General features: G+C 40.7%; 1 protein-coding gene across 6 annotated transcripts in view; it reads right to left on the bottom strand.

The window, feature by feature from the left end:
* Nucleotides 1–8,649: 8,649 nt before the first annotated feature.
* Nucleotides 8,650–25,505, bottom strand: part of RBM33 (RNA binding motif protein 33) — a 98,626-nt gene continuing 81,770 nt past the window's right edge. For 3 of the 6 annotated variants that reach the window (XM_020779730.3, XM_078378513.1, XM_020779733.3), the window contains 2 exons: nt 12,778–12,866; nt 8,650–11,393 (listed from right to left, as the gene is read on the bottom strand). In XM_020779730.3, the coding sequence (XP_020635389.3) occupies nt 11,345–11,393; nt 12,778–12,866 (138 nt within the window). In that variant the 3' untranslated portion in view covers nt 8,650–11,344. Of the gene's footprint in view, nt 11,394–12,777; nt 12,867–16,645; nt 18,327–19,680; nt 19,719–25,505 lie in introns of those variants that run through there. The other 3 variants (XM_078378514.1, XM_078378515.1, XM_078378516.1) reach the window with 2 other exon arrangements.

Here is a 25,505-nt window from a genome sequence, read left to right as displayed (position 1 = left end):
CACCGCTTCTCACGAGAACAATGAACTCACTGGTAAATTCTTCTATAACCACAGCTGCAGGAGTGGGGTGGGGGGACATGTGACTCTTCAGATTGTATTGGACTGCAGTTGCCACCAGTCTTAGCCATCCTCATGGACAATAATGCAGGCTCATGGGAGTTGTGATCCAGTAATATTGGAAGGCTCACATTCCCCATCCTCAAAACAGCATGAGTGGAGAAGGTGGAAAAGCACCTAGAGGCTTAGAGATAGATATGTACAACTACAGAGATACACAACATTTGAATTGAGATATCGAACCAAGATTATTGCCTTAACATGCAGTGTAGGTCAGCTTTCTCCGTGGTCCTGCCCTTCCCTGTTTTGGACTACAGTGTCTATGACTCCTCGTTGACCATGTATGGTACAGATGTTGAAAGCTATAATACAACATATCTATAAGGTACCAGATAAAATATGGTCTTATTGATTTATCTATTTATTTTATTCAATTTTTATGCCACTATTCTCTCAGTAAAGAGACCCAAAGCAGCTTGCAAATACATATGTATTAAATGCTTGGAAGTTACAATTCTTGGTCAGTATATTCCATTCCGGCAGATTTTGGACAATAAAGGGTTAATGAAAAAGCACTATTTTTTAGCTTTCAGGTCGAAAATATTGTTCTGATGTTTCTCCATTGCATCCCACTATGCACCAATTTTTATTAAGAAGTTCCCCATTCTGTTCCGTTCTGTTCCATTCCACCTTTTACCTAGTTCCAGCAGCTCCAGTTACAGTATCTAAGGCAGATCAAGATGATTATGGGACTCAGTATGATTATGATACTCATACAGTATTGTATGTAGTATGACAGATTTGTTTGTTTAGCTCATTATATGAGCAAATATAAAAAGGCACCTGCAAGTAAACAAAACTCACTGTGATTTGCAGAAGATGGGTAAATTCTGACTGGTAAATCACTGGACAATTTTCAGTAGATTGCAGTAATCCCAGACACAAACGGTTTTGTCCTTGCAGCACAACACAATTCTTGATCTGTAGGTTGTTTTGTTTTTTGTTTTTGTTTTTAATTGGGGCTTAGCATTGCATATACAATGGCTCTATTCCAGGACATGATTTACAAGGGGCATCATTTATTTATCGCTCCACTCCTCCACAATTCTTTAATTTGATGTGGCTCCAAAAGGTGGACTCCAGAGTCCTAGTTTTTTTTTTTTTTAAAGGACATCCCATACACCTGAATTCTGCCTTGTTCAGTGATAGGCAAACCCTGTTCAGTAATTTCTGCAATAGAGCTTCAGAATTATGTAATGAAGCAATGAAATTAGAGCAGCGTGTCAAATATTTGGTGGCTAACGGCAATCTTGGTGAATGGGGTTGAGGGCCATTAAGAATAATCAAGTGCCGTCCAGTCAATTCTGGTGACCCTTTCCAAGATTTTCTAGTAGGGAGTTCTCAGAAGTGGTTTCCCATTCTCTTCTGGTGGGACCTGGAATTGTGCAGCTTGCCCAAGGCCACCCAGGCTGGTTCTTCTCCCTGGAAGCACAGAGGGGAACCGAACTCCCAACCTCTAGCTCCACAGCTGATTAACCTTGTCTAAATGTCCTTTCCTTGCTATGATCCTTGGTATAAATGTCTAGCTGCCAAAGCCCTAGGCTTTAATTCACGCTGTTCTGTTAAAGGTGGCGAGGAAGGAAAATCAGAGAGTGATTGAAAACTGGAAGCATTTTAGTTCATTTCCGAGACAGAAAACAGGGACATGTTCCTTTCCAGAGGGAGAAGAGCTGATTGAAGGATGTTGAAGTAGATGTTAATTTGAAGGAGAGAGATTTGCAGCTGTTCATTTCCTCCGAAAGTATTCTGCTATAAAGTTTACCAGGAGCCTACTTCCAATGATCAGTTTTGATAGTACAATCTCTCCACCTAGTGGAGGCACTTAGATAAAACAAGGAGTGTTGCTGGAGTAAGGAGGAGTGGAAAAACACAACTGAGGATAAGCCAGAGTGAAGGGTCTGAACACACCTATAGAAGGGACAGATCTCTTAATCACTATAAGAGACCCAAGTTGGTCTCAGGTGGAAATGGTCTCACTATCTTTAAGGAGGAATGGAGTCTGGAGGCTCTGGAAAGTCCAATTACATTGGAAGTGTGTGTGGGGGGGCCAGAGTTCAAAGAATATATATTAGGCTACAAAGCAAGTGGGTAGAAGAGGGTGAAGCTAATCCACAAGGCTCTCTGAGAATAGCATACAGCTATGGAATCTGATAAAGGTATTTCAGCAGCCAGGAAAGCCTGGGAGGAAGGGGGGAAGCCACATCATCATGAGGGGCAATAGCTGTTTTACCACTCATGTAAGTCCCTGTCTTTAGGGCTGGACGTGAGCCCAGAAAGTAACTGGCTGCTACCCAGAGACCGACTAGATCTCTCCCAGTCCGTCTCAACATTTTAGACCCTGTTACATGGGATCTCGCTCATTACATTACATACCTTTTAAGCATGTTGTCACTGCCACTTTTTAAGAATTACGCTGGAGAGGCAGACAGATTGAGCAAAGGGATTTCTGCTTTTGCCACAGTACATAGGCTAAAGATCAGATTACGCGTGAGATCCCAAATAGTCTTGGATCACAATCCCCAGAAGCTCCTGGGAGGTAAAGTCCAAGAAGAGATGGGGCCACAAGTTTGGGAACCTCTGGTCTGTGTGCCTGGTTAGAGTAACAGTCCCTTGCAGTGCAGAATCCTCAAGGTCGACAGCATTTAGTGGCTCCTACCTTGTGTCTAGGCGCGCTGGCCACGTGACCACGGAAACTATGGACAAACGCTGGCTCTACAGCTTGGAGACGGGGATGAGTGTCCCTAGAGTTGGACATGACTGGACTAAATGTCAAGGGGAACCTTTACCTTTAAATGAGGAATTAAGGACTCCTCAATAGCTTCAAAGGGCAGGGGGAGAGAATGAACTAAATAGGGCCTGTTTGAAAGAGTGAGGTGGTCAGATAGAATACAAAGCCTTCATAGGAAGACACAGCATATACTATATATAGTTTTAGAATCAAGCATAAATGTTTTCTAAGAATAGTATTTTCCAGCAAATCTGTGGTCCTGTGAACTCTACCTTAAACACAACATTGTTCTTGCTAATATCTAAAGCAGGCAATTTGTGGGCTTTTTGTGGATTGCAACTCCTCTCATCCTTCATCAGTGGCGATTATGGCCAAGGCTGGTGGAAGAGGAAACTGCAAGATATCTGGAGGGCTAGAGTTGCACACCTTTATGCTACAGAACACTGTCTTCTAGATCTAGCTTTGAGGACATTACTGTCTAATGAAATCCAATGCAGAGCGAATGGAGAGAATCTTGCGTTTCAACACAGAAAAGCCCGATTCCCTTTCCTGTTCTTGTGGTACAGTGGCTAAACTGCAGTACTGGAGTGAAGACTCTGCTCATGACCTGAGTTTGATCCTGGGCTCAGGTAGATGGCTTGAGGTTCACTCAACCTTCCATCCATCTGAGGTTGGTAATTTGAGTGCCCAGCTTGTTAGTGGGCCTGTGTAGCGGGGAGTGCTTTAAGCACTATGGTGGGGTGGTGTATAAACACAGCACACTTGCTTTTCACTTTGCTTTATTCAGTCAAAAATCATTTTCCTAATGAACAAGGTTTCTGTGAGGAAAAAGCAATATAAGATTCCCCACCTTCTTAGTACTGTACACAGCAGGAAAAGTATTGCACAGAACATATTAGGGTGTTAAAAAAAACGGTTTCTGAAAAGTGCTGATGAAATGATACAAACCAAGGTGCAAAAATAAAAGCATTTTTATTTATACATTTCATTTACAATTGTTATGTTTAAGTGAATAACATTCAAAGCCATTTAAAATGTGTGACTGTTAAAATCCATCATTACATTTTTTTTTAAACCTACGGCTACTGTGAATTCATTTCTACACTTGTATCGCATCAACAAATCCCAGAGAAAAATTCTAATGGAAAGCAGAAGAAATGTATTATAAAAATACACACATACCACATGTTTAAGAAAATGAGCTGTGAGAGACACAAAGCAACCCCCAATGGAGTCAATATCATCGTACAACTGTCTCTTCTAGTTATTCTAATAAGCACAAGTTTCACAGTCCAGGTTAGAACAGTAACAGGCCTGAACGGTATTGTCGATTGTACTCAACTGCATACAGTTATTTCACGAAGTTACAGGTTAGGAAGGATCACACTCAATAAGAACAATAAGGGAATTGAAAGACTGACACTATCGCTACATGAGAGGTTTACAGCGCAATTACTGCCCCTGAATTCAATGAGAACTAGGTGAGCCTGCAAAAAAACAGAGAGGAGGATAAGAAAGGGCTTGTTAATAATGCTATGCTCTCTGGAAACTGCCATGAAGACGACCTTCCTGTATGAATAAAGAAATGTATGGTTAAAGGGCATCCTTGTGAGTTCTTTAGACTGCACATCATGCTTAAAAGGAGGAAAAAGTAGTCCTGAAAGGAAAACACATTAGTTACATTTCAGCGGCATCTTAAGCATTTGTGAGTACTCACACCATTGTCCAAAAGGATGTAGAAACTGCTCATCTATTCTAAAATATTGAGCCTGAGTGCCTGATTAGTGAAACAGACCAACAGATACTGAAGCTATGATTCAACAACGATTCACAGACCAGCAAAACTGGAAACCTGTGCCAGACAGGCTTAACCAGGCTGCTGTCCACCAATCCTGCAACCAAACAGGGCATGCACATCTCAGAGGCTTTCTGTCCCATGCCAAGATTTGAAAGTGGATCCCTTAGACCAGTGGTCCCCAACCTTAGGCGTCCAGATGTTCTTGGACTTCAACTTCCAGAAATCCTGGACAGCAGAGGTGGTGGTGAAAGCTTTTGGGAATTGTAGTCCAAGAACATCTGGAGGCCCAAGGTTGGAGACCACTGCCTTAGACGACAATAAAACTGCAGGCCAACAACGTTCTGATCTGATAAACGCCAGAGCCCAAGCATGCTGTTCTCATTGCTCCAAGTATCATGAACAAGAAGTGGGGTGGTTCTGATAAGAGGCCAGTGCAAACCTACCTACCTCTCATTCTGCTTCTCTCTTCCTTGTTTACTAAGTCACCGCTGGAACTTTCACTTTAATAAGAGACCCTCTAAGCTCCCCAGGCCTCCAGTGCTTATGAGAAAAGCATCAGCTATCAGAGGGTGTAAGAGGGGAGCAGTCACCATAAAGGTACCAGAAAACCTTACACTGAAATTTTCCTAGAACCACAGTGGCTAACAGAGAACTTCATGGGATCAGCAACTGGTCTCTACTGGGCTCCTAAATAGGAAGAGCTGTGGAAGAGGTAAACTGTTACCTTGTTCAGAAACTCTGAGGCTTTTATGAACCAGTTCAGCAGTGGCTCATAAAAGCCTCCGAGTCTTAGGAAACTTGACTAGCTAGATGGCCTTGATGAACCCTCTCTATCAGGGTCTCACAAAATTTGCTTTATCACACAAGACGGGTAATGAGAGTGATTAAATGGGGGACCACAAGGGATTGTGTCAACTGAAAAGTGTTAAGAGAGAAACTCTAAATGTTAAGCAGTGGTAGAACTGCACGTAATATGAAAACCCAGGAGTCATTGTAAAGGAACTTATTTTATGCATCTGCTGCACCTGTAAAAAGAAGTGGATTATTTCTAGGTCAGAATCTGAGGAGGGACCGGAAGGCTGTTCCTGCTGTCCTTTACCTGCAAGGGAAATTATCTGATTACAGAAAATCAAGAAATATTTCCATTTACATAGAAGCAGGAGAGAAAAATATGACCACAAAAGATATGAGTTAATTATATAAATGATCACATAAATATAGTGATACAGCTTTTTTTTTTACAAAGTGAACAGTGATTTCTTCAATGAACAAATAATACTTCTACAAAACCTTATGAAAGCAATACCCTAACGGACAGCCCATTTACGATTGTGCTAGATCTTAGGGGATCTAGCTTCCCACTTTGTGATCGTGTGCTAACGATGTTCAACAAAGACCTTCTGGGGGGAAAATAAGCAAGTGTTAACTTGCTTCATTTCATATCAACTGATTTTTGCAAGATTTACATCAAACTCAATAGCAACAAGGAGAAATATTTGTTTTTGTTTTTTTAAGAGCTGACATTATCACCAGAACTGTCATGTCATGTATGAAAGAGTGCTGAAAACCAAAGAAGGGAATGGAAGTAGGGAATCTATCCCTTGAATACCACAAAATAAAAAAATGATCCTTCCCAACCATATCTATACCAGAATATGGTATACATGAGATTCAATATGAATCAGTGGTCTACACATAAGCCTCCCCTTGCCAGGCTTTCATATAATAGACTGTCAAATGTGTTTGATTAAAAATAAACAGGTTATTTAAAAAAACCTTACACAAAATCCTTAGGATTTAATATTTTTGCAATATTCCTTTCATTATACTGATATTGTAAAATTCATCTTGTTAGTAATGGTGAGCCTAAAAGAACATTCTACAGGCAAACCCTAACAAGCTGAGAATTTCGAAGTGCCTATGGCTTCAAAACTAGATTTTAAAATCTAGCTGCACCTCCCAGCGGCATTTAAAATGTTTCTCCAACCCTTCCTTTTGTCCAAAATGGTCGCTGCAAAATAAAGTTAATATAGTAAGAAAGTTTATAAGGTGGTGATCAAAAGGGGGGGGGGTACTGCCCATCAGTAATATTAGACTAAACCCTCAAGTAAAAGCAGACACAGTGAAAGACCAATGGAAAGTGTGACCATAGGACTTATGCTCCTATCCAGAAAAGCCATCTTAGATTTTTTCCTAACATTAAGAATTATATAGAAAAAAGTTTTGTAAAGTGCAGGCAGTTAAAACTATCAAGGCATAGGTAGAAGTGCATAAAACTGGAATGGCAGATTAGAAAACAAAGTGCTAAAATATTCTGTATATCCAAAGTGCATCCTGCATATGCAATCTTTAATCTGAATTCCTGACATCAGCTGGCAGGCTAGGCCTTTGTAAAACTAGCTCTCTGGATCCCTATTCGCTGGAGACAAAAGCTACCAGTCAAGGACAAGAGGCCTGCAAAAAGCAAATTCCTGTATCACTTCTTATAGCAACATTTATCACAAGAGGACCTTCACTTCTTCTGTGGTTAATACTTTCAGGATACATTCTCCTTGGTGGCAGAAATAATAGCTCCACATAAAATCAGCGGTCCAAAAGAGAACGATCCTTTCCTGATTTTACGATATGAAGCACATTTATAGGAACACGTAATCAAGGAAGAATGAAGGGAAAGGGTGCTCCCCCCCTCCGCCCAGAGGTTGTTGGCCTGCAACCCCCATCACTCCTGGCCAGCACAGTCAATGGTGAAAAACGCGTGGAGTTGCAGTTCAACAATATCAGGGGTGGGGGTGAGTGCACTTTGCCCATCCACAGTAATAACCTCACCTTAATTCCTGAGTTCTTGCCATGTATTTTTGCAGCATTTATTCTAGCACCCAAGTATTACAATCTGCGGGCCAGTTTTTGCTTTGTTTTGGTCAGAGGGGTGTTAGAATAGCCCTCGTGTTGTGAGAGTGGTTGTATATCCACAGCCGCATTATTTCCCCATAGATACTTCTCTAGCCAGTTTAACTTAACATTCCGTCTACCTTTCTAGGCTTAAGTGCGAGTGTTAAGAAATATAAATGTGTGCAACATTTCTGATATTTATAGTTCACTTGAGATTAGTCTCTTTTCTTTATTCTCAATATTCTAAATAAAGCTAGATAGATTAAAAGGATATCAAAGAAAATACTGATACAGAGAACGTCAAAATAGGGAAATTTCCATGTCAGTCTGAACCATAAATATGAAGGAACCCATCTTCATTTCCCAAGCTGTTATAGAAACACTCTTATCTGAATAGTCTACATAGCTCATGAAATAAGATTACCAAAGTTCTATCCAGCCTAAAAAAAAAACTCCTCAGTGCAAATGTTAAAAAAAGCAAAAAACAAAAAAAACCCCAAAACAAATGGATACTGCAGTGCCCTTTTAACAGTTAACTATCAAGTCATTAGTCACTGATGACTACACATAACTTAGCTGCACTTTTCCATTGGCAAGGACATGAAAAGTTGAAGTTTTGTAGGAAATGTTGCAAAGTGAAATGAAAGACCTCTAAGAGAGGAGAAAAAGGCTTCTACCTGCAGTAGTCACTAGATAAATGTTCATACCACGTTTAAGCTTCTGAAGCCTTATGAACAAATAATACACAGGTCCGGATACATGTATTGACTTACTAGCATCTTTATAAAAAAATTGAAGAGTTACACAAAAAGATGAACATTTATGGAACTTCTCCCATTCAACTTTGATAAGACAAAACAACCCACCCACCCCCCGCAAATAAGCATTAATGTAGCTGAATTGTAAAGCATGTGAACAGCTTCATTTAAATTTTGTTTAAAAGTCCAATATTTACATAATACATTAAATGCAAGTCCCGTACTTTGCATCTTACTCTCAACGCATGATACAGAAAGAACAAGATAATGGTTGCAACAGATCTTCTACAAAAATTAAGTGGTGATAGGCCATGAAGCACTATACTAAGTAAAGTCAAGACCCCCTATATTCACTGTGATTTTTCTTTTCTTTTCTTTTCTTTTTTTGGAGTGGCATCTCTACATTGAGAAGAGCCTTACTGCAATCCTACTAATAAACTCTGTTCTAACGTACCATCAGTCATTCATACTACAATATCTTATGAACACAACCAAGAGGCTGGGTGCCTGCCACCCAGGTCGTACATTTCCTCCTGCCAACATGAAGGAAAGAGATCAAAGTACTAGGGGCTCCCATCCTTCCTGTAACCAAAATAAATCGGTTCCAGAGTTGAAGTTGTGAGCCTATGAGATACATGCATGCAAGACACACACCATCATCTTTAACAGATAAGTCTAAATCCGACAGTCAGTCTCATCTAGAATCGATCCACCGAATTGATGGCACTTTGATAAATAAACACTTATCCAAGGCACACTGACTCGACTCATCTTCTCTAGCTAAGACTAACAACTGGGTTCAGGTCATAGAGTCAGTCAAAGGTACAGACTGCATGAAAGTGCACATCAGTTCCTTAAATGCCACTCTATGCCTATTTCTCAAAGACAGAGGTTTTAAATAACAAAAACCTCACAATTCCCTTAGCTGATTAAACACCATCTATTCTAAATCAAAGGCCTACCAACATCAGGATTTGAACCGTGGAGTTAAAAAGCTTGTTTAAACAGCGGCATTAAATATTTAGGCATCATAAATGCCATTCTTCTGACAAGGATTCTCACTTTTAGAAATAGCACACCGATAAAGCTTACAATAGAGCCCAGCTCTCTCATGTTTTGTACATCCATGCAGTTCTGCCATCACTGTGACCAATCTATTTTAAATCTCCATTTTTACTAACTGTAGCTGAAATACAGAACTAAGGAAGTAATCCCCAAAAGGACACCTTAGTCTCTGCAGAAGGAACAAGGCTCTTGAAGATGGCCATGATCCACTCAGTCGTGTGTGGCAATCTAATGTTTTGAACTTGACAGTGACAAGCTTTTCAAGCAATCCTGCACAAAACTCAAACAAAAAATATTCCACAATGGACCAAAATCCCAAATGCATTGCCAACCACTATAAATAAAGGGTGGCGAAACACATCTTCACTGCCTTGTTCTATACTTACATTTATGTAAAGCATTCTACAAAGATCAAGATGGCGCTTCTTAGCTACCCTTTAAAAACATATATAAAATGACTATACCTTTACCATGACCCATCCATTAAACTATTCCTGCAATAATTCTAGTGGGAAAACAAAACAATTCTGCCTTTAAAAAAGGACAACACTGTATTTACAGTGTAATTTTTTTATTCTTACAGTTGTGTCTTAAAATGATAATGAGATTTTAAAAAGCTTATAGAGCTGGAGTTTAAATAACCAAACCCCAATATTTAAGAATGAAGGCCTTAAAGAACAATCTTCCACTCCCTGTTCTTCAGCCTCTATTCAAAAATTTTAAAAAGAGCTTTCCAATCCCTTTCTCAATTAACGCTTCTTATCTGTAGTCACAATGTTGACTGACTGATATATACATTAGCATCAAAATGTTCCTCTAGAAGTAATTAACGAAAAACCCCTTTTCATCCCAAATAAAACCTGGGCATCAAGAACTTTTGGGTAAAAAGGATGCCTTCTTTTGACAGTTACTGACACAATATGGGATAATGCTACTTTCAACAAAACAGAGTTTTGCTTCAAATCTGAACATAATTGTCTATACCACTTCCATGTCTCAGGGAAGAAAAATCACTTCAATGTCCCTTAGAACGCTAGAGTCTATACCTCTGCCCTTCTGCAGTCTTTACTGAAAATTGTAAGACAGAGAAAAACACAAAGGGAAGAAAGAAGAGGAAGCAAATTCAGTATCTGTGGTATATTTCACAAGACCAACCTGTCAGGAATGGACATGGTTTCCTTGTGTGCTACCATTCATGTTATAATCAACATAAACATTTATAGGTTCATTTCTCAAAGATGGCCAAGCACCTTGCAAGCATCCTTGAAAGAAGGTGGAGACATAATAAAAGGCATATTAAAGGAAATCTAAAAGCCCCCATATATTAGGAGACTATGCAAAGGTGTAAATATCCATTAAGCCAAGAGGGCAAAATGGTGAGGTTATTCCTACAAAGTCACATTGGAAATGAAACAATTAAGAGTATACCTAGGACACAACATTGCAAAGAACTGCATTTGACCCACTATGAGTAAGAGCTTTTAAGATGCTCCATAGCCTCTTGACAAAACATCTGTATCTTATTCTATATTATATGCACCTATCTGCTTAACTACAAAAAGTAGACATGGGTGCCTTGGTATTTCAACACACCCCACTGAAGATAAGAGCAACCATTATCAAATATTCTTTGCTATGAAGAAATATATATATATATATAAAAATCTCGAAGTTAGTGTTCTTTCAATCTGAATCACTGTGATCACACATTACATCTCTTGAAGGATATCTGTGTGTAGTTTTGCGCACAAGATTTTTGTAGTTCCGTGTGTTCAACACAGTACAATAAATTCAAGATAAATCTCTCTGCATCCTTGAAAATTCAACTTCCAATGCTGCAATGCTGTTGCTATCTGAAGTGCCACAGGGTAGTCTGAAGTTTCAAAGAGATCCCTCGAACTGGCAGTGGAGATCACAGGCAGATCCCACCCTCGCGACTTCCTCCAGAGCATGCTACTTGTAGTATATGGGCCAGTCGTACTCAGCAGGTCACTCTACTATCAGTGCCACGTTGATGTGGGACAGATCTATCATATGCCTGCAATAAGGTTAACACATAATGGTCATGACATACTTGTTTTACAAATAGCACTGACATATGTAAGTGCTTTAAGGAAGTTTCATTACCACAGATTTCTATGAAGAGTCTTAAGATCTGGTTCAGATACAGTTTACTGGACTAACAGACACATGCCACCTCCTAACTGCAATGTCACATGCACCTAACAACCCCAGTATGTGTGCTTGTTAAACCAGTTTTTTTGTGACATGTCAACGGGAAAACTGTGGTTTACATGTTACTTACAAAGCAGGAAACTAAAATAAACCTGGTTTAGTATCCTGATTTGTAAGCTGAAAGCACGGATTCCTTGTAACAAGAAACTGAAGGTTAGAGAGCCAGGTTATCAATCCTAAAAGACAGTCACACAAAAGGAAAATGGACAGTGGGGAGAGAACACATGGGGATAAGGCTTTGTGACGGACAGTCTAAATACTTAGCCTGTCCATCATAGTAGAACACTGATGTGATAACCAATGACAGTACAGGAGGGCGGAGCCAGGATAATAAAAGGACAGAAAGACAGTTATAATCAGTTTGAACTAGTGAGGAGTTAGTTTAGGCAGTTAGGGCCATGGTTGTGTTAGAGAGAAGAGTAATAGAGAGATAGAGAATAAGATAAGAAAAGGGCAAGTCTTGGAAAGTTTATGCAGCTAAAATTGGAAAGAGTTAAAAGTGCTAAGAAATAAATAAAGAGTTGGATATATAAATACCTTGATTAAAGTGAATCTACATAAGCAAACATAAATGTTACCAAAGCAACGTTTATTGAATGAATAATAAAAGATCATCCTTGATTTTCTGTATATGATTTACCTACAAACGCATAAACAATGTTATATGGGTCCGATGGCAATTTTTAGAGTATATATTTTTAATTGCATTTTAATTATTTTGCCTTTTCATTGTATTTTAAATGTTGTAAGCTGCCCAGAGACCTTCGGGTAGTGTGGGCAGCATCTAAGTTAAATAAATAAATAAATAAATAAATAAATAAATAAATAAATAAATAAATAAATAAATAAATAAATAAATAAATAACACCAATCTAATAGTCATATTTGGTACAGAGAGGAACATATCCTCTGGTGGCAGCGAAAAAGAGTGAAAAGTACATGTCAGGACCAAAAGGGAACCTGGGTGTGTAGAAAAACAAACAGGGGAACTGGGGTGTGTGTGTGACAGGCTTCTTCTCAGTCCGATCAACCATGGTTTATTAGAACAACATTATTACGTTAGAAGCAGTTTAGAATAAATAATTCCCTCTTGAGGTTCAGCCACCACTCAAGAAGGTTCTAGGGGAAAAAGAGAGTCCAAAGATGTTTAAATAAAGGAAAATGCATGCATTTGGATCAATATTTACCTGTGAAATTTTTGTTGAAACCTTAAAGCATCACTTGGCTCTTTAAATTTTGCAATGGCTTTTCGCTGTTGAGGCAGCATCTGCAAGCTCTATGGAAACAAAAAGAAAAAGATTTCTTTTACAGTTTGTTTGTTTCTTAAAGAATAACAGAGCTTAGAATCACTTGCTCTCCTAGCAAGGAGGAAATGCGACTGCTGTTGGGAAAGAAAACCTAAGGGTAGGAATAGGGTCTTACTGTTTGACACAACGTAATGGTTTTAAGGCGGTGGCCAATAAGGCCAGGCTCCACAGTCTGACTGCAGACGCTTATAATTTACCATTCGCTGGGTGCATGAAAAATTCCATACATTGTCTTGCGCTGTTTTCCAGTTTGAAACATGCAGTAAAAGTAGGTGATTTACCACACCCGCAAATGCAGAAAGGATCTTACAATACAGAACTAAGTAAGTTATAGAGATTTGCTAGCTTCATCAAATGGGTGGCTTGGAAGAGTTTGTGAGGAAATTGTTGAATGTGGCCAATCATCATCATCATTTTCTTCTCCTTCCTTAAGCAGCAGATAAAAATGGTTCTGGCAGGAACCTACAAGGCAGACTGAATTACAGTCTCCCTTCACAGACCACTCCGTATTTGATAGTTTACCTCAGTGGTTACTTATTTGCTTCAATGCATTCACTTAAGACTTGGGTATGAATAAGAATACATTTCATTTTACAGTTCTTCTTCCACATATTCTGTGGAAATGTTAACTTGTTGAATTACCGAGCTTAATTGCTTAATTTGCTTCATTTTGGACTGACTGGTTACACTGCTAACAGAACACACACACAGTCTTAATCTGACACTCTACAACTCACACTCTAAGACCGCCTAGAGTGGTCTTAAGTGGCTAGATAGGCGGGATATAAATAAAATAAATAAATAAATAAATAAATAAACAAACCCTGACTGACTGTAAAAAACGGGCGGGAAAAGAATCTGAAGTAGAGGGTACAATTGGCTGCCACCAGATTGATTGACATTTAACTGCAGCTCCCTCCCAGTCAAAACCTTTCAAAGGCATCTTATGTGGATGCGATATATCCAACAGAAGCTTCACACCACCCTCCGTATCGGTGGTTCTCAAATTCTGATCCTTCAAATGCCTGGATTTCCACTCCCAGAAGCCCCATCTAGTATGGCCCATGATAAGGGATTCTGGGAGTTAAATTCCAAAATGGCAGAGGAGCAAAAGTTGATAACTTATAATTTAAGTATCACTTTGATAGTCATACAAAAGCATGTATACAAATATCCAAGTTTCTTGTATTTATAGTACATATTCAGCAGCATCTTACATTATGTTAGTAAAACACTGTTGAGTCTATCCTGAATTTTGGAGGTACTTTGCTGGAGTGTGCAAGACCTGCCAGGAAATAATATGAAGCAAGGCTCTTTGGATTTTAATCTAGGGTTGTACACATTCTTCCCCCAGAGTTCAGTTTTGTTGAATTCTGGAAGAAAAACCAACTGTTGGAAGGCAAATTATGGCAGATTCATACCACCTTACTTCCGACTCTGAGAAGCACCTTTTACAATACTCAATACAAGTACAATATTCAAAACCACTGGAAATAAAAGTAAAAAGATTAGGTCTGAAAGAAAATATTAGTTTGTAAGCTAATCTAGCAATGAAAAACCAAAACAGCAAATACCTACAAGATACACTGTTTGCCATTTCCATCATGTACCCAAACACAAGAGAATACATTTAGATTTTATTATAACATCTCAAATTATTTGGTGCCATATCAACAGCTGACCTAAAAAGTATTTAATGACAGATAATCCAGATAATCTGTTAATGGTTACATTAAGATGAGCAGCAAATTGGCCTTACTGCTGACTCATCCTCTTTGATTATGCTGCATAAAATATAGGCAAAAGGAAAAAGCGAAAGATCATATGCTGTAAAAGGGAGCCATATATACATTACTATATAGGGTCCATTTGGCTGAGATTCTTGCACTACAGCATAATGAGCAATGATTATTCATCTTCCATAGTCCTGGGGCAATAATTCTAGATGTATCTTTACCATACATCTGTGCAACAGATGATACGGGCAACTACTGAACAATTCTGCCAGTGATACATGTTGAAAGCTCTCATCTTGTAAAATTACTTGGATTTTTATCTGACTTCCTGCTGGTTCACATGTCTATAACACCTAGCCTTGGACAACGGAACAAACACAAATATCATCTCTGTATCTATACCAATGGAGAATGTATCTTTTTTTTCTTCTCTCTCTCTCTCTCTCTCTCTCTGAAGGTTTCTAGAACAGCTTTTCATATTTAATCAGACTTAAGGTAGTTATGACTAACTTAAGAGCCACTAATTCCAATTGGTCTATTCCAAGGAAGATCAAGTCTTGATCCAGTCCATTAACACCAGGACAAAGCCATTGATGGAGGAGGTTAATAGGTTTATTTAAAAAAGAGAATAAATCTACTAAATTCTAGGTTTATTGCCCTGAATTACCAGCATTTCCTGACTACAGATGTAAGAGTATGAACTCAGGCGACTGCCTGCAATGATCAAAGAAGGACTAGAATGAATGGAAGAATGAACAACCATGTTAAGAACAATCTTTAATACAAAACAGAGAGGAAGGCAGGTTTATTAACAGAACTACCAATCAAAGCAAGAATTTATTACATACTTATTGCAAGTATCATAAAAGCATAAAAATGAAATTACATGAAAATCTGCACTGAAGTGCTATTACAAGTTATCCTTTTCTCAGGACGTAACAGTATCAGAAAAATATTCTGTACGGAAACACAGTTTCTCTTATTAGTGCAAACTGTCATTGAGCATAACCTCTATGTACTCTTCAGAGGTAGTAAATTAAGGCTAAGAAAAATTCAGTTTGATAGAGCTTTCTTCAATATCAGCTTGCACATACTATTATAAAGTCTGCAAGTTTCTGTCATGCCTTCAGTTGCCAATTCTGCATTTAAATAATCTGTTCACCGTCTGAACATTTACCACCCCAACTATGATTGTCATTTTCCTGCCAAGTTAATGCCAATTCACGAAGGCTTTCACGGTCAGGATCTAATGGTTGTTGTGGGTTTCTTGGGCACTTTGGCCGTGTTCTGAAGGTTGTTCTTCCTAACGTTCCGCCAGTCTCTGTGGCTGGCATCTTCGGAGGACAGGAGTAGCACTCTGTGCTCTGGTACAAATACTCAACTCCCAAACAAACTACACCAGAGCACAGAGTGCTACTCCTGTCCTCTGAAGATGCTGGCCACAGAGACTGGCAAAATGTTGGTAAGAACAACCTTCAGAACACGGCCACAGAGCCCGAGAAACCCAGAACAACCATTAATGCCAAATCAAATCGAGATGAGTCAATGGTTTTATACATGAGAGAATTCAAGTGACAATCCAATGCACAAAACTGGTAGAATATAGATTATTTAGTGAATTTACTAACTTCGAATTAGGTGTGTATTTGTGAATAGAAAATGGCAAGAAAAAAAAAAGCAGAATATTACTATTTGGTAATGGATGAATTTGACATTACTCTTGTTAAACAAGTTCTAATAAGGTCTGTGGACACACTAGATAATGGCTCTGTTCAGTTGTAAAGCATTTTGTGCATAAGTTGACTTCACCCTCCCCTTCAGAGTGGCCCCTTGGAAGCAATCAAAAATATATACTTCCATTTGCAACTTAACATAGTTTTTTGTTATATCTGAAACAACAACTACCATCATATTTACAAAGTTTTTCAACAAACCAAGGTTCTAACTTACGGTTTCAAGTTGAATTTTTTAAAATCAAATCATAGTTTGTTCTTAAGTGGATGCAACAAAGTATGGGCTGGTGCTAACACAAATCTACACATCATTGCCAGGCCAAGCCCCCGGACTGGGACTGACAGTGACTATTTTGGATACTAAAGCCTTACCACATCAAATCTCAAGGCTCCCAAAGGCTTTGTCAGGTGGGAATGGATCCTTCAGGAGCCTTGGAATCTGAAGTGGGAAAAGGAAACTAAAACAAAAATTAAAGGCTGTGTCTGATTCCATCACCATCATCATTTACATCACTGGAGCTGTGCTAAGACGGTTTCAACCACTAAGTTTCAAACCAAGTCCCAAACTGCTTAGGTCTGGATGCTTTTGGATCATATCAAATAAGCAACATATAACCAGCAATGATTTTGGACTGGGAAAACAGCTGGACACATATTTCCACGGGAACTGAGGTGAGTGGAGAGGAAGCCACTGCCAAATGTGATCTGCCAAATAGACCTAATTCTGTGTTAAAATCAAAATACCACAAAGAAAAAGAAAAACCCACAAAGAATGCAATGGACCATAATCCTATTGGTGTTCATGCACAGTTTACACACCTTGGTATAGCTAATTGCATGTCAGGCATATATCTGGTCATGTGCCTGACTGCACAATTGTGATACACTCCAGCACCTCATATATTATCCACAACGTGGTGCAACAAGATACACAAATCTTATGTGAACATCAAAAGAATTCTCGTTAATAGAATCAATACTGCGTTTCTGATATACATTTCTTATTAGGCTATTCTTGAAACTGCCTATTTTAGTACTAAATTGAACAAACACAGGAAACAAGAGCTTCATCTTTATATACAAACAAATAAAGGAAACATAAGGTATGTGAAGCTTACAGAAAAAGTATTAATGAATGAGTGCCAAATGAGCAAATTCTGTTTGTTTCTGAGGGACTTTGAGCCCAGCAACCAGTCTTCTAACTTCCTTATTAAAAAAAGTCCTTAACTAGTGATAACTAGTTTGACAAATAGTTATGTCTTGGAATAAGTTGAATCTGCAATAGACTTAGAAAAAAAAATCTTCCAACCTCTGGCACCATTTGACAAAATACTGTTTAATCTTAGTTTTCAAGCATGGGAAGCTGAGCAAAGTGATACATTCAGTATCTTTGCAAAAACTGGCCTCCAGTCTAAGTCCCAGAATGATGACACTGTTTAAGACATCTGTACAAATCATCATTCCCTTATTTTTTTTCTCTCCCACCTCCACTTCCTGTTGTTCTGCATCATATTCAATAACTTAATGGATCATTCATTTCCTCACCAGCATTCATCCAGGTTAATGAAATAACTCTTGAAGTAAATATTTACTGCAATACACTGAATTACAGAATTTTTTTTTTACAAACATAGACACCATTTACATGTAAATATAGTATCTAAACTGAGATTTCTTCTCCCACAGAAGAGTCACCAATCATGAAGAGCATCCTTTATTTCCTGGGAGGAATGGCATGCTTAGAGGATCCGTTTAAGTCAGGGCGAGGGACAAAGTGGAAATGAGAGGACACTCCCTGTCAGTGGCATGCGGCAATTTCTCCTCTGTCTGTCAACTGGAGCTCTCCCCTTTCCTGAACCTTCTTCGGCCCTGTTGCTAATAACTGATCCTCACAACCAAGTTAGATGTCTCTTTCTCAACTATTCCAGTGCTTTCTCTCAGTGCCTTAGCCTCCAGCCTCCTGTGAGAGCCAAGTGGGAGGAAAAAAGAAGAAGCTATGTTTAGCTACTGCATGGTTTCTCAAAACAACATACTGCAAAGGGGTTAATGGGGGGGGGGTACACAGAACTAGCACTATAGATTACTTATCTGCCTTTTTCCCAACAAAATGAGATTCAAGGCAGATTATACTGACAAGCCCAGGTCCCACTTTGAAACAGGAAAAATGGGAGAAAACACTGCATTAAATTTCAGTCAACCCAAAGCCACTCTGCTCATCCCCTTCTCCCCTCCAGAGTTAATCACAGAATTGTGAGTGGCCACATGCAGAAGCACTAGCTCCGCCTGGACTCTTGGGACAGGGAAGTCAACCAGTTCCATATCCAATGGAGAGAAAGAGTTATGTATGGAAACTGGCCGTTCCACACATCTCCAATCTGTCCTGTAGTCTCAAGTGCCTCTAAGTACTTTAATTAATGGAAGCTGCCAATAAATGTTCAGTTTTGGCCCACTGGCTGTTCTATTATTTCATCTTTCCGCTACACTGTTAATACTGCTAATTAGGCTACATATTTAATTATCTTTGCCACACTTTCCCAATGACAGCAACCTCAAGATATCTGAGTAAGTCTTACAACAGTTTAAGGCCGAACTGTTTTCTGTTAAACATGTCTTACAATCAAGTTATCATTTCTTTCTATACGTTTCATATAATCCATTGTTAAACTGCCCTTGATTCACAGCACAAATCTTCAGTTTGCCTCTTAATCTATCTAATGATATCCCACTTCCAAAATGTTTGCATTCTCTCTCTCTCCACATATGCTGCATTGTTTTCAGAAGTTACACCTGAAGGTTAAATAAACAATGTTGGTGCATTAAGACAACCACATGCTACTAAGATGACCATGCTATAAAAAGCCAACTAAAAATGTATATTCTAGTTTGGAAATCTCATTTTCCTTATTGTCAAAAGCAATGTTTTTATACTATTCATATTCCAAACAAGCCAAAAATAAAAGTAAAACTGCATAGTAGTTTAAGAAGTAAATCAGCATGAATGCATACTCCTTAGGGAATCAGCAAAATTCGATGCTGACTTCACATCCAGAATTCATTTAAACTCAACTATTTTGCCCATAGTGTAGAACTGAACTACAGTCCACAGTTTAAAGTTATTACTTTTTAAAAATTAACAAAGGTTTTATCAGTTACCATGTCAAGGGTCGCTGGTTCACCTTTGTGGTTGTAAGCATGCATGTTTGAAGGGGGAAATTAGCAACAATTAAGAGTAAAATGGAATTTTTACACAATGCAGCAATGTAGAGGAAATATTTATACTAATAACTTGATCTCACTATTATTCATTAACTTACTTTACCAGCTCCCGCTTTTCGGATTCCAAGTACAGGTGCTAGGAAAACATAGAGTTAAGAGTTAAGTCTCCGCTTCTTAATTGCACTGTTCCAACAAATTCAACTACTGCTTCTTCTGGAATGCGGTGCAACCTGTCTTCCTTTACCTTCAAACTTTACACAACTTATTTGCTCTCCAACCACTTTACATAGCCATGAGTGTACTCTGACTCTCTTCCCCCCCCCCGCCACCCCCAATGCATAGACAGTTCCTGAGACCACCAAGGGACAGGAAGATTGTCACTCTTTTCGTTCATGCTCACAGAAGAGAGGTGTTGCTGCTGTTGGCAAGATTTGCACACAAACATGTACTCAACAGACTGGGCAACAGCAGTGGTTCTCAACCTTGGGTCCCCAGATGTTCTTGGGACTACAATTCCCATAAATCCTGGCCAGCACTGCTAGTGGTGAAAAGGCTTCCGGGAGTTTTAGTTCAAGAACATTTGTGAACCTAAGGTTGGGAACCACTGAGCTAGTGGTATGGCTCCTTCTGAGATGGGACTGTTAGGGCTAACTAACAGAAACCATCTGTATGTGGAGCACACGGTTTGTAGTGTGTCTCAGTACGTAGAGTACTCACTGGTTCAGTACCCAGCCTCAGACCTGGGACCACTAGCATTTTCAGGTCTTCCCATTACAATATTGAGAAGTAACTGAAATAATATCAACTATAGGTCCTGATGGCAATTTTTAGAGTATCTATTTTAATTGTTTTTTAATTGTTTTATCTCTTTATTGTATTTTTATTGTATTTTAATTGTTGTAAGACGCTGATGTTGGGAAAGTGTGAAAGCAGGAGGAGAAGGGGATGACAGAGGATGAGATGGTTGGACCGTGTCATCGAAGCTACCAACATGAATTTAACCCAACTCCGGGAAGCAGTGGAAGACAGGAGAGCCAGGCGTGCTCTGGTCCATGGGGTCACAAAAAGTCGGACATGACTAAATGACTAAACAACAACAACAAGCTGCCCAGATAACTTTGAGTAGAGTGGGCGGCATATAAGTTAAATAAATAAATATCCACACACCAATTAATAGTGACAGGCCTTTTGTGCACACAAACACAAATACAAATGGGTTGTTTTCATGCCACACTTGGAGGAACCAAGAAGCAGTACTGTAGGGCTGACCAATAAAGACATCTGCTAGCTAATTCTCCATAGCTGAACACATCTGTACTGCAGTTAAAGGGAGGTTACTCACCTGTAACTCTGGTTCTTCAAGTGGTCATCTGTGAATTCACACTAATGGCTTAATCTGCGTCTGACTAGAGCAGCTTCAGAACCTTCTAGAGCTTTAAGCACATGGTGCCGGGACCTCCCACCCAGGCTATAACCCCGCCCCCAGCACCGAGTGCCTCAGTTCCGTAGAACTGTCCGCCGCTGCGCAGCATACCTTATGGCATACGTGACATACAGAAGAGAGGAAGGGCGGAAAGTGTCAATTCACAGATGACAACTCAAAGAACCAGAGTTACAGGTAAGTAACCTCTTTTTCTCCTTCGTGGTCTCTGTGAATGCACACTAATGGGCGACTAGCAAGCTGACTTTCCAGGAGGTGGGTGTCACGACAATACAGAGGGTAGGACGGCTGTTCCCACGGCAGCTTCCGCCTTGGCCTGAACATCGAGGCTGTAATAAGCTGCAAAGGTGAGAGGCGAGGACCATGTGGCAGCTTAGCAGACATCTGTCAATTCTACCCCATGAAAGAAGGCTGTAGAGGAAGCAACCACCCTGGTAGAGTGGGCTCGAATAGTAGCTGGAAGTGGTGTACGAGCCAGCTCATACACCAATTTTAATTGCTGTGACTATCCAGCTGGAGAATGTCTGCGGTGATACAGGTGAACCTTTAGATTGCCCTTGGAACGCAACAAAGAGTCTTTGGGAGGACCGAAAGGGTGCTGTCCAGGAGAGACAGTAAGCAAGAGTCCTTTTGACGTCCAGTGAATGGACTTTTCTAATTTCGACATTGGATTTGGAAAGAAGGTGGGAAGGACTGTAGGTTGATTAAGGTGAAAAGATATAGCTACTTTAGGCAGAAAGGAAAGGTCCGGGTGGAGCTATAAGAATGGGGGGATCTATTCGGAGAGCTGTTAGATCACTAGCACAACGAGCCGAAGTGACAGCAAGGAGAAAGGCAGTTTTTAAGGTAAGTAACTTCAAAGAGGCGGTGGCCAGTGGTTCAAAGGAAGAAGACATTCGTTTTCTCAGTACCAGCTGAAGGGACCACTGTGGAGTAGGTGGTTTATAGGGAGAACCCATGTTCCTAAGACCCTTTAAAAATTGTTTTAACGTCGGGTGTTGGAAAAGTCGAGACGCATTCGAAGATGGAGGCTGATGGGCAACAATCGCAGCCACATATACTTTAAGAGTGGAATGTGAAAGCCCACATCAAAAGAGAAGGAGAAGGAATTTCAACACAGCATCAAGCGAGGTAGGTAGTATGGGGAGATTGTTTGTAACAGCAAAATCTGAAAATATTTTCCACTTCTGTGCATAAGTGGCCGTAATAGATGGTCGGCGAGCATTTTGTAAGACATCTGCTACTGAGGGGTCAACCTCTATGCTGTGAGGTGCAGAGACTCCAGGTCTGGGTGAAGAGTCTTGCCCCTGTGGACAGAAAGTAGATGAGGTAGCAGTGGCAGACGAAGATTGAGCCGTGGAGCAGCGAGGTGAACCACGTCTGTCGGGGCCACCCGGGAGCAATGAAGATCACATCTGCCTGGTCATATCTTACTTTGATCAGTGCCTTCTGGATCAATGGGATGGGGGAAAACATGGTCGTCCTTCCAGGGCACCATAAACACATCCCCAAATGAGTGGAGGCCGGCACATGCCTGGGAGCAGTACTGGACATACTTCTTGTTGGTTGCCGAGGCAAAGAGGTCCATAGAAGGGATGCCCCATCTGATGCAGAGACTGGAACACCAAATCGTTCGATGCCCACTCGTGAGTGGATTCTTGCAGCCCACTCAAGCAAGCCGCCAAAACGTTGGCAGAAGCAACATGAACAGCAATGGGGAAGATGTGTTGGTCGTAGCACCACTCCCAGATTCAGATGGTGAGATAAAGGAGGTGCTGGGAATGTGTGCCACTTCAGGTAGAAAACTGCTGTAGTATTGTCGGTTGTCACTTCTATGAGTAGACACTCGAACACCCGAAAAGCCTTGAAAACAGCAAGGAGCTCCAGCAGGTTGATGTGGAGGTGGCGTTCTGTTGGCATCCAATGTCCATTTGCTGTAAGGTTGAGGGTGTGCGCCCCCCAGCCTGTCGGACCGGCGTCCATGGTAATCCATATTGTTGGTGTAAGGGGACTGAAAGGTCTGCCAACAAGAAGACTGGGTCGGAGAGACCACCAAGTGAGTTGTTCTGAAAGTTCTACTGTCACTGCCAGGAGCTTGGACGGGGAGTCCAAGAGAGGGTCGAACAAGGCCAGGTACCAGGCCTGGAGTGACCACATCTTCAGTCTGGCATGTTGGATCACCGCCGTGGTAGAGGCCATGAGACTCAACAACCTTTGTATGTGAAGAGTTTGAACCTTGGCACCTGCTGAAAGGTGAAGAAGCATGGATTGGATCTTCTAAATCCTGTCCTCGGGAACAAAGGCTCAACCCAAAGTAGCATCCAGGACACCCCCAATATAGGTGACCCTCTGAGTGGGGTGTAAGGTAGACTTTTTGTGGTTTACCTGAAGGCCAAGTTCAGACAAAAGAGATAAAGTGAATGAAATGTCATGAAGCAGTTTCTCAGAAGAAGGAGCCACCAGAAACCAATCATCAAGGTAAGGGTATACAGTGATACCACAAAGATGGTGAGCTGCTACTGGGGCCAAACATTTCGTAAACACCCTTGGTGAAGTGGATAAACCAAATGGAAGTGCTATGAATTAATAAATTACTCCATTGAGGGAGAACCTCAGGAAACAACGGTCTTCTGGATGAATAGTAATGTAAAAATAAGCATCCTTGAAGTCAATAAGCACAAACCAATCCCCTTGTCTTAACATTTGGATAGTACTATCCAGAAAGATCATGCAAAATCGGCATGGCATAATGTAGGAATTCAAGGGGTGGAGGACAGGGATGGGGTGAAGTCCTCCGTCCTTTTTGGGAATAATGAAATAACGTGAGAAAAAACTTCGTGAAACCTATGGGTTATGCACCAAAGTGATGGCATCCTTAGAGAGTAGTCTGTCGACCTCTTGATGCAGAACAGGGGAAGTAGCCGTGTTCCTAATTTGCCCTGTGCAAAGTGTGGAATGAAATTCAATCGAGTAAAATTAATAGGAGAAAGGCGCCAGGAGGTATGAGATCAGGTCTGTGATGTATAAGACCGCACCATTTTTTGATATTTAAAAAGACTCTCCGAGATTTCATCCATCTTTGGGTCAAATAGTCTGCCCCCATCCTTGCCTTAACATCTTCCGTGATGCCAGCAGAGCACAGCTAAGCATGTCGGCAGAGGGTGATCACTGTTACCAACTGTTTGGAGGCAGCATCCACAACATGCCTCAATGTGCTCGTGACGAGCCAAAGACGTAGCCTCCTGGTGATGAGACAGGCTAGAGGTGCAACGATCTTCTGGGGCAGCCTGCAGGGCTGGCAAAATCGCATTCCAAAGGTGCCGATGGTACGCACCCATGCTCGCCAAGTAGTTTGCTACCCGAAGGATAAAAGTCACTAATGTATAAACTCTCCTCCCCAAGATGTCGATCTTTCATCCTTCCTTATCAGTAGGAGCAGAGGCAGACCTACTACAGGCTCGAGACTGCATGGCATCGACAACCACGGAATTTGGCATTGGATGTTTTGAGAGGAATTCTGTGTCCTTCCCATGTGTCTTGTAAGCAGTGGTCCCCAACCCTGCGCCTCCAGATGTTCTTGGACTTCAGCTCCCAGAAATCCTGGCCAGCAGAGGTGGTGGTGAAGGCTTCTGGGAGTTGTAGTCCAAGAACATCTGGAGGCCCAAGGTTGGGGACCACTGTTGTAGAGGTTCTCAACCCTCCCAGGTATCTGATGAGAGGTTGAGGGCTTCTCCCACGGTTCTTTCAGCAAACTCAGCAAAGATGATATGTATGCTAAGCAAAGCGGAGGCACTTGGTCTTTGGTTATATCCTCATACACCTTATCAAGTTGTTCAGGTGGAGGCTGAAAAACAGTAAGATCCAGCGCTCCACAATTCGCTTGATGAGTTGGGAGTAGGCAGTGTAGTACTCTGACAGGGAAGGAGGGTGGCTCCCGGCCACATCTGATGCTGGAGTAAGAAGATTTAGAGGGGAGTCCTCCCTAATTTCACCCTCATTCTCACTGAAGTCCATGCTGAAACCGACGTCTCAGTCCGGGGAGCAAGTACAGTGGTGCCTCGCATTACGAGCGCTCCGTTTTACGACAAAATAGCTTTACGTTGAAGGTTTTGCAATCACAAAAGTGATTGCAAAACTATGTTTCCTATGGGGGAATTTCGCTTTGTGATGATCAGTTCCATGCTTCGGGAACCGATTCTCGCAAAGTGATGATTTTCGGCCAGCTGATCGGCGGTTTCAAAATGGCCGCTGGGTAAAAACCATGGCTCCCCGCTCTTTTCTGGGACAGACTCCTCGCTGCACAGGCAGCAAAAATGGCCATGCTATGGAGGATCTTCGCTGGATGGTGAGTTTCAAGCCCCTAGGAATGCATTAATCGAGTTTTTACAGGCTTTTTAATTTTGCATTATGTTGTTTTTGTAAGACAGCGATTTCACTGGCACGAATTAACGTCATAATGCAAGGCACCACTGTATATGACAC

This window comes from Pogona vitticeps, chromosome 6, assembly GCF_051106095.1.
Source record: "Pogona vitticeps strain Pit_001003342236 chromosome 6, PviZW2.1, whole genome shotgun sequence".
In the NCBI taxonomy this organism is placed as follows: Eukaryota; Metazoa; Chordata; class Lepidosauria; order Squamata; family Agamidae; genus Pogona; species Pogona vitticeps.
The sequence above is the reverse complement of the archived record's forward strand: the minus strand, read 5'-3'. Positions and strand labels throughout refer to the sequence as shown.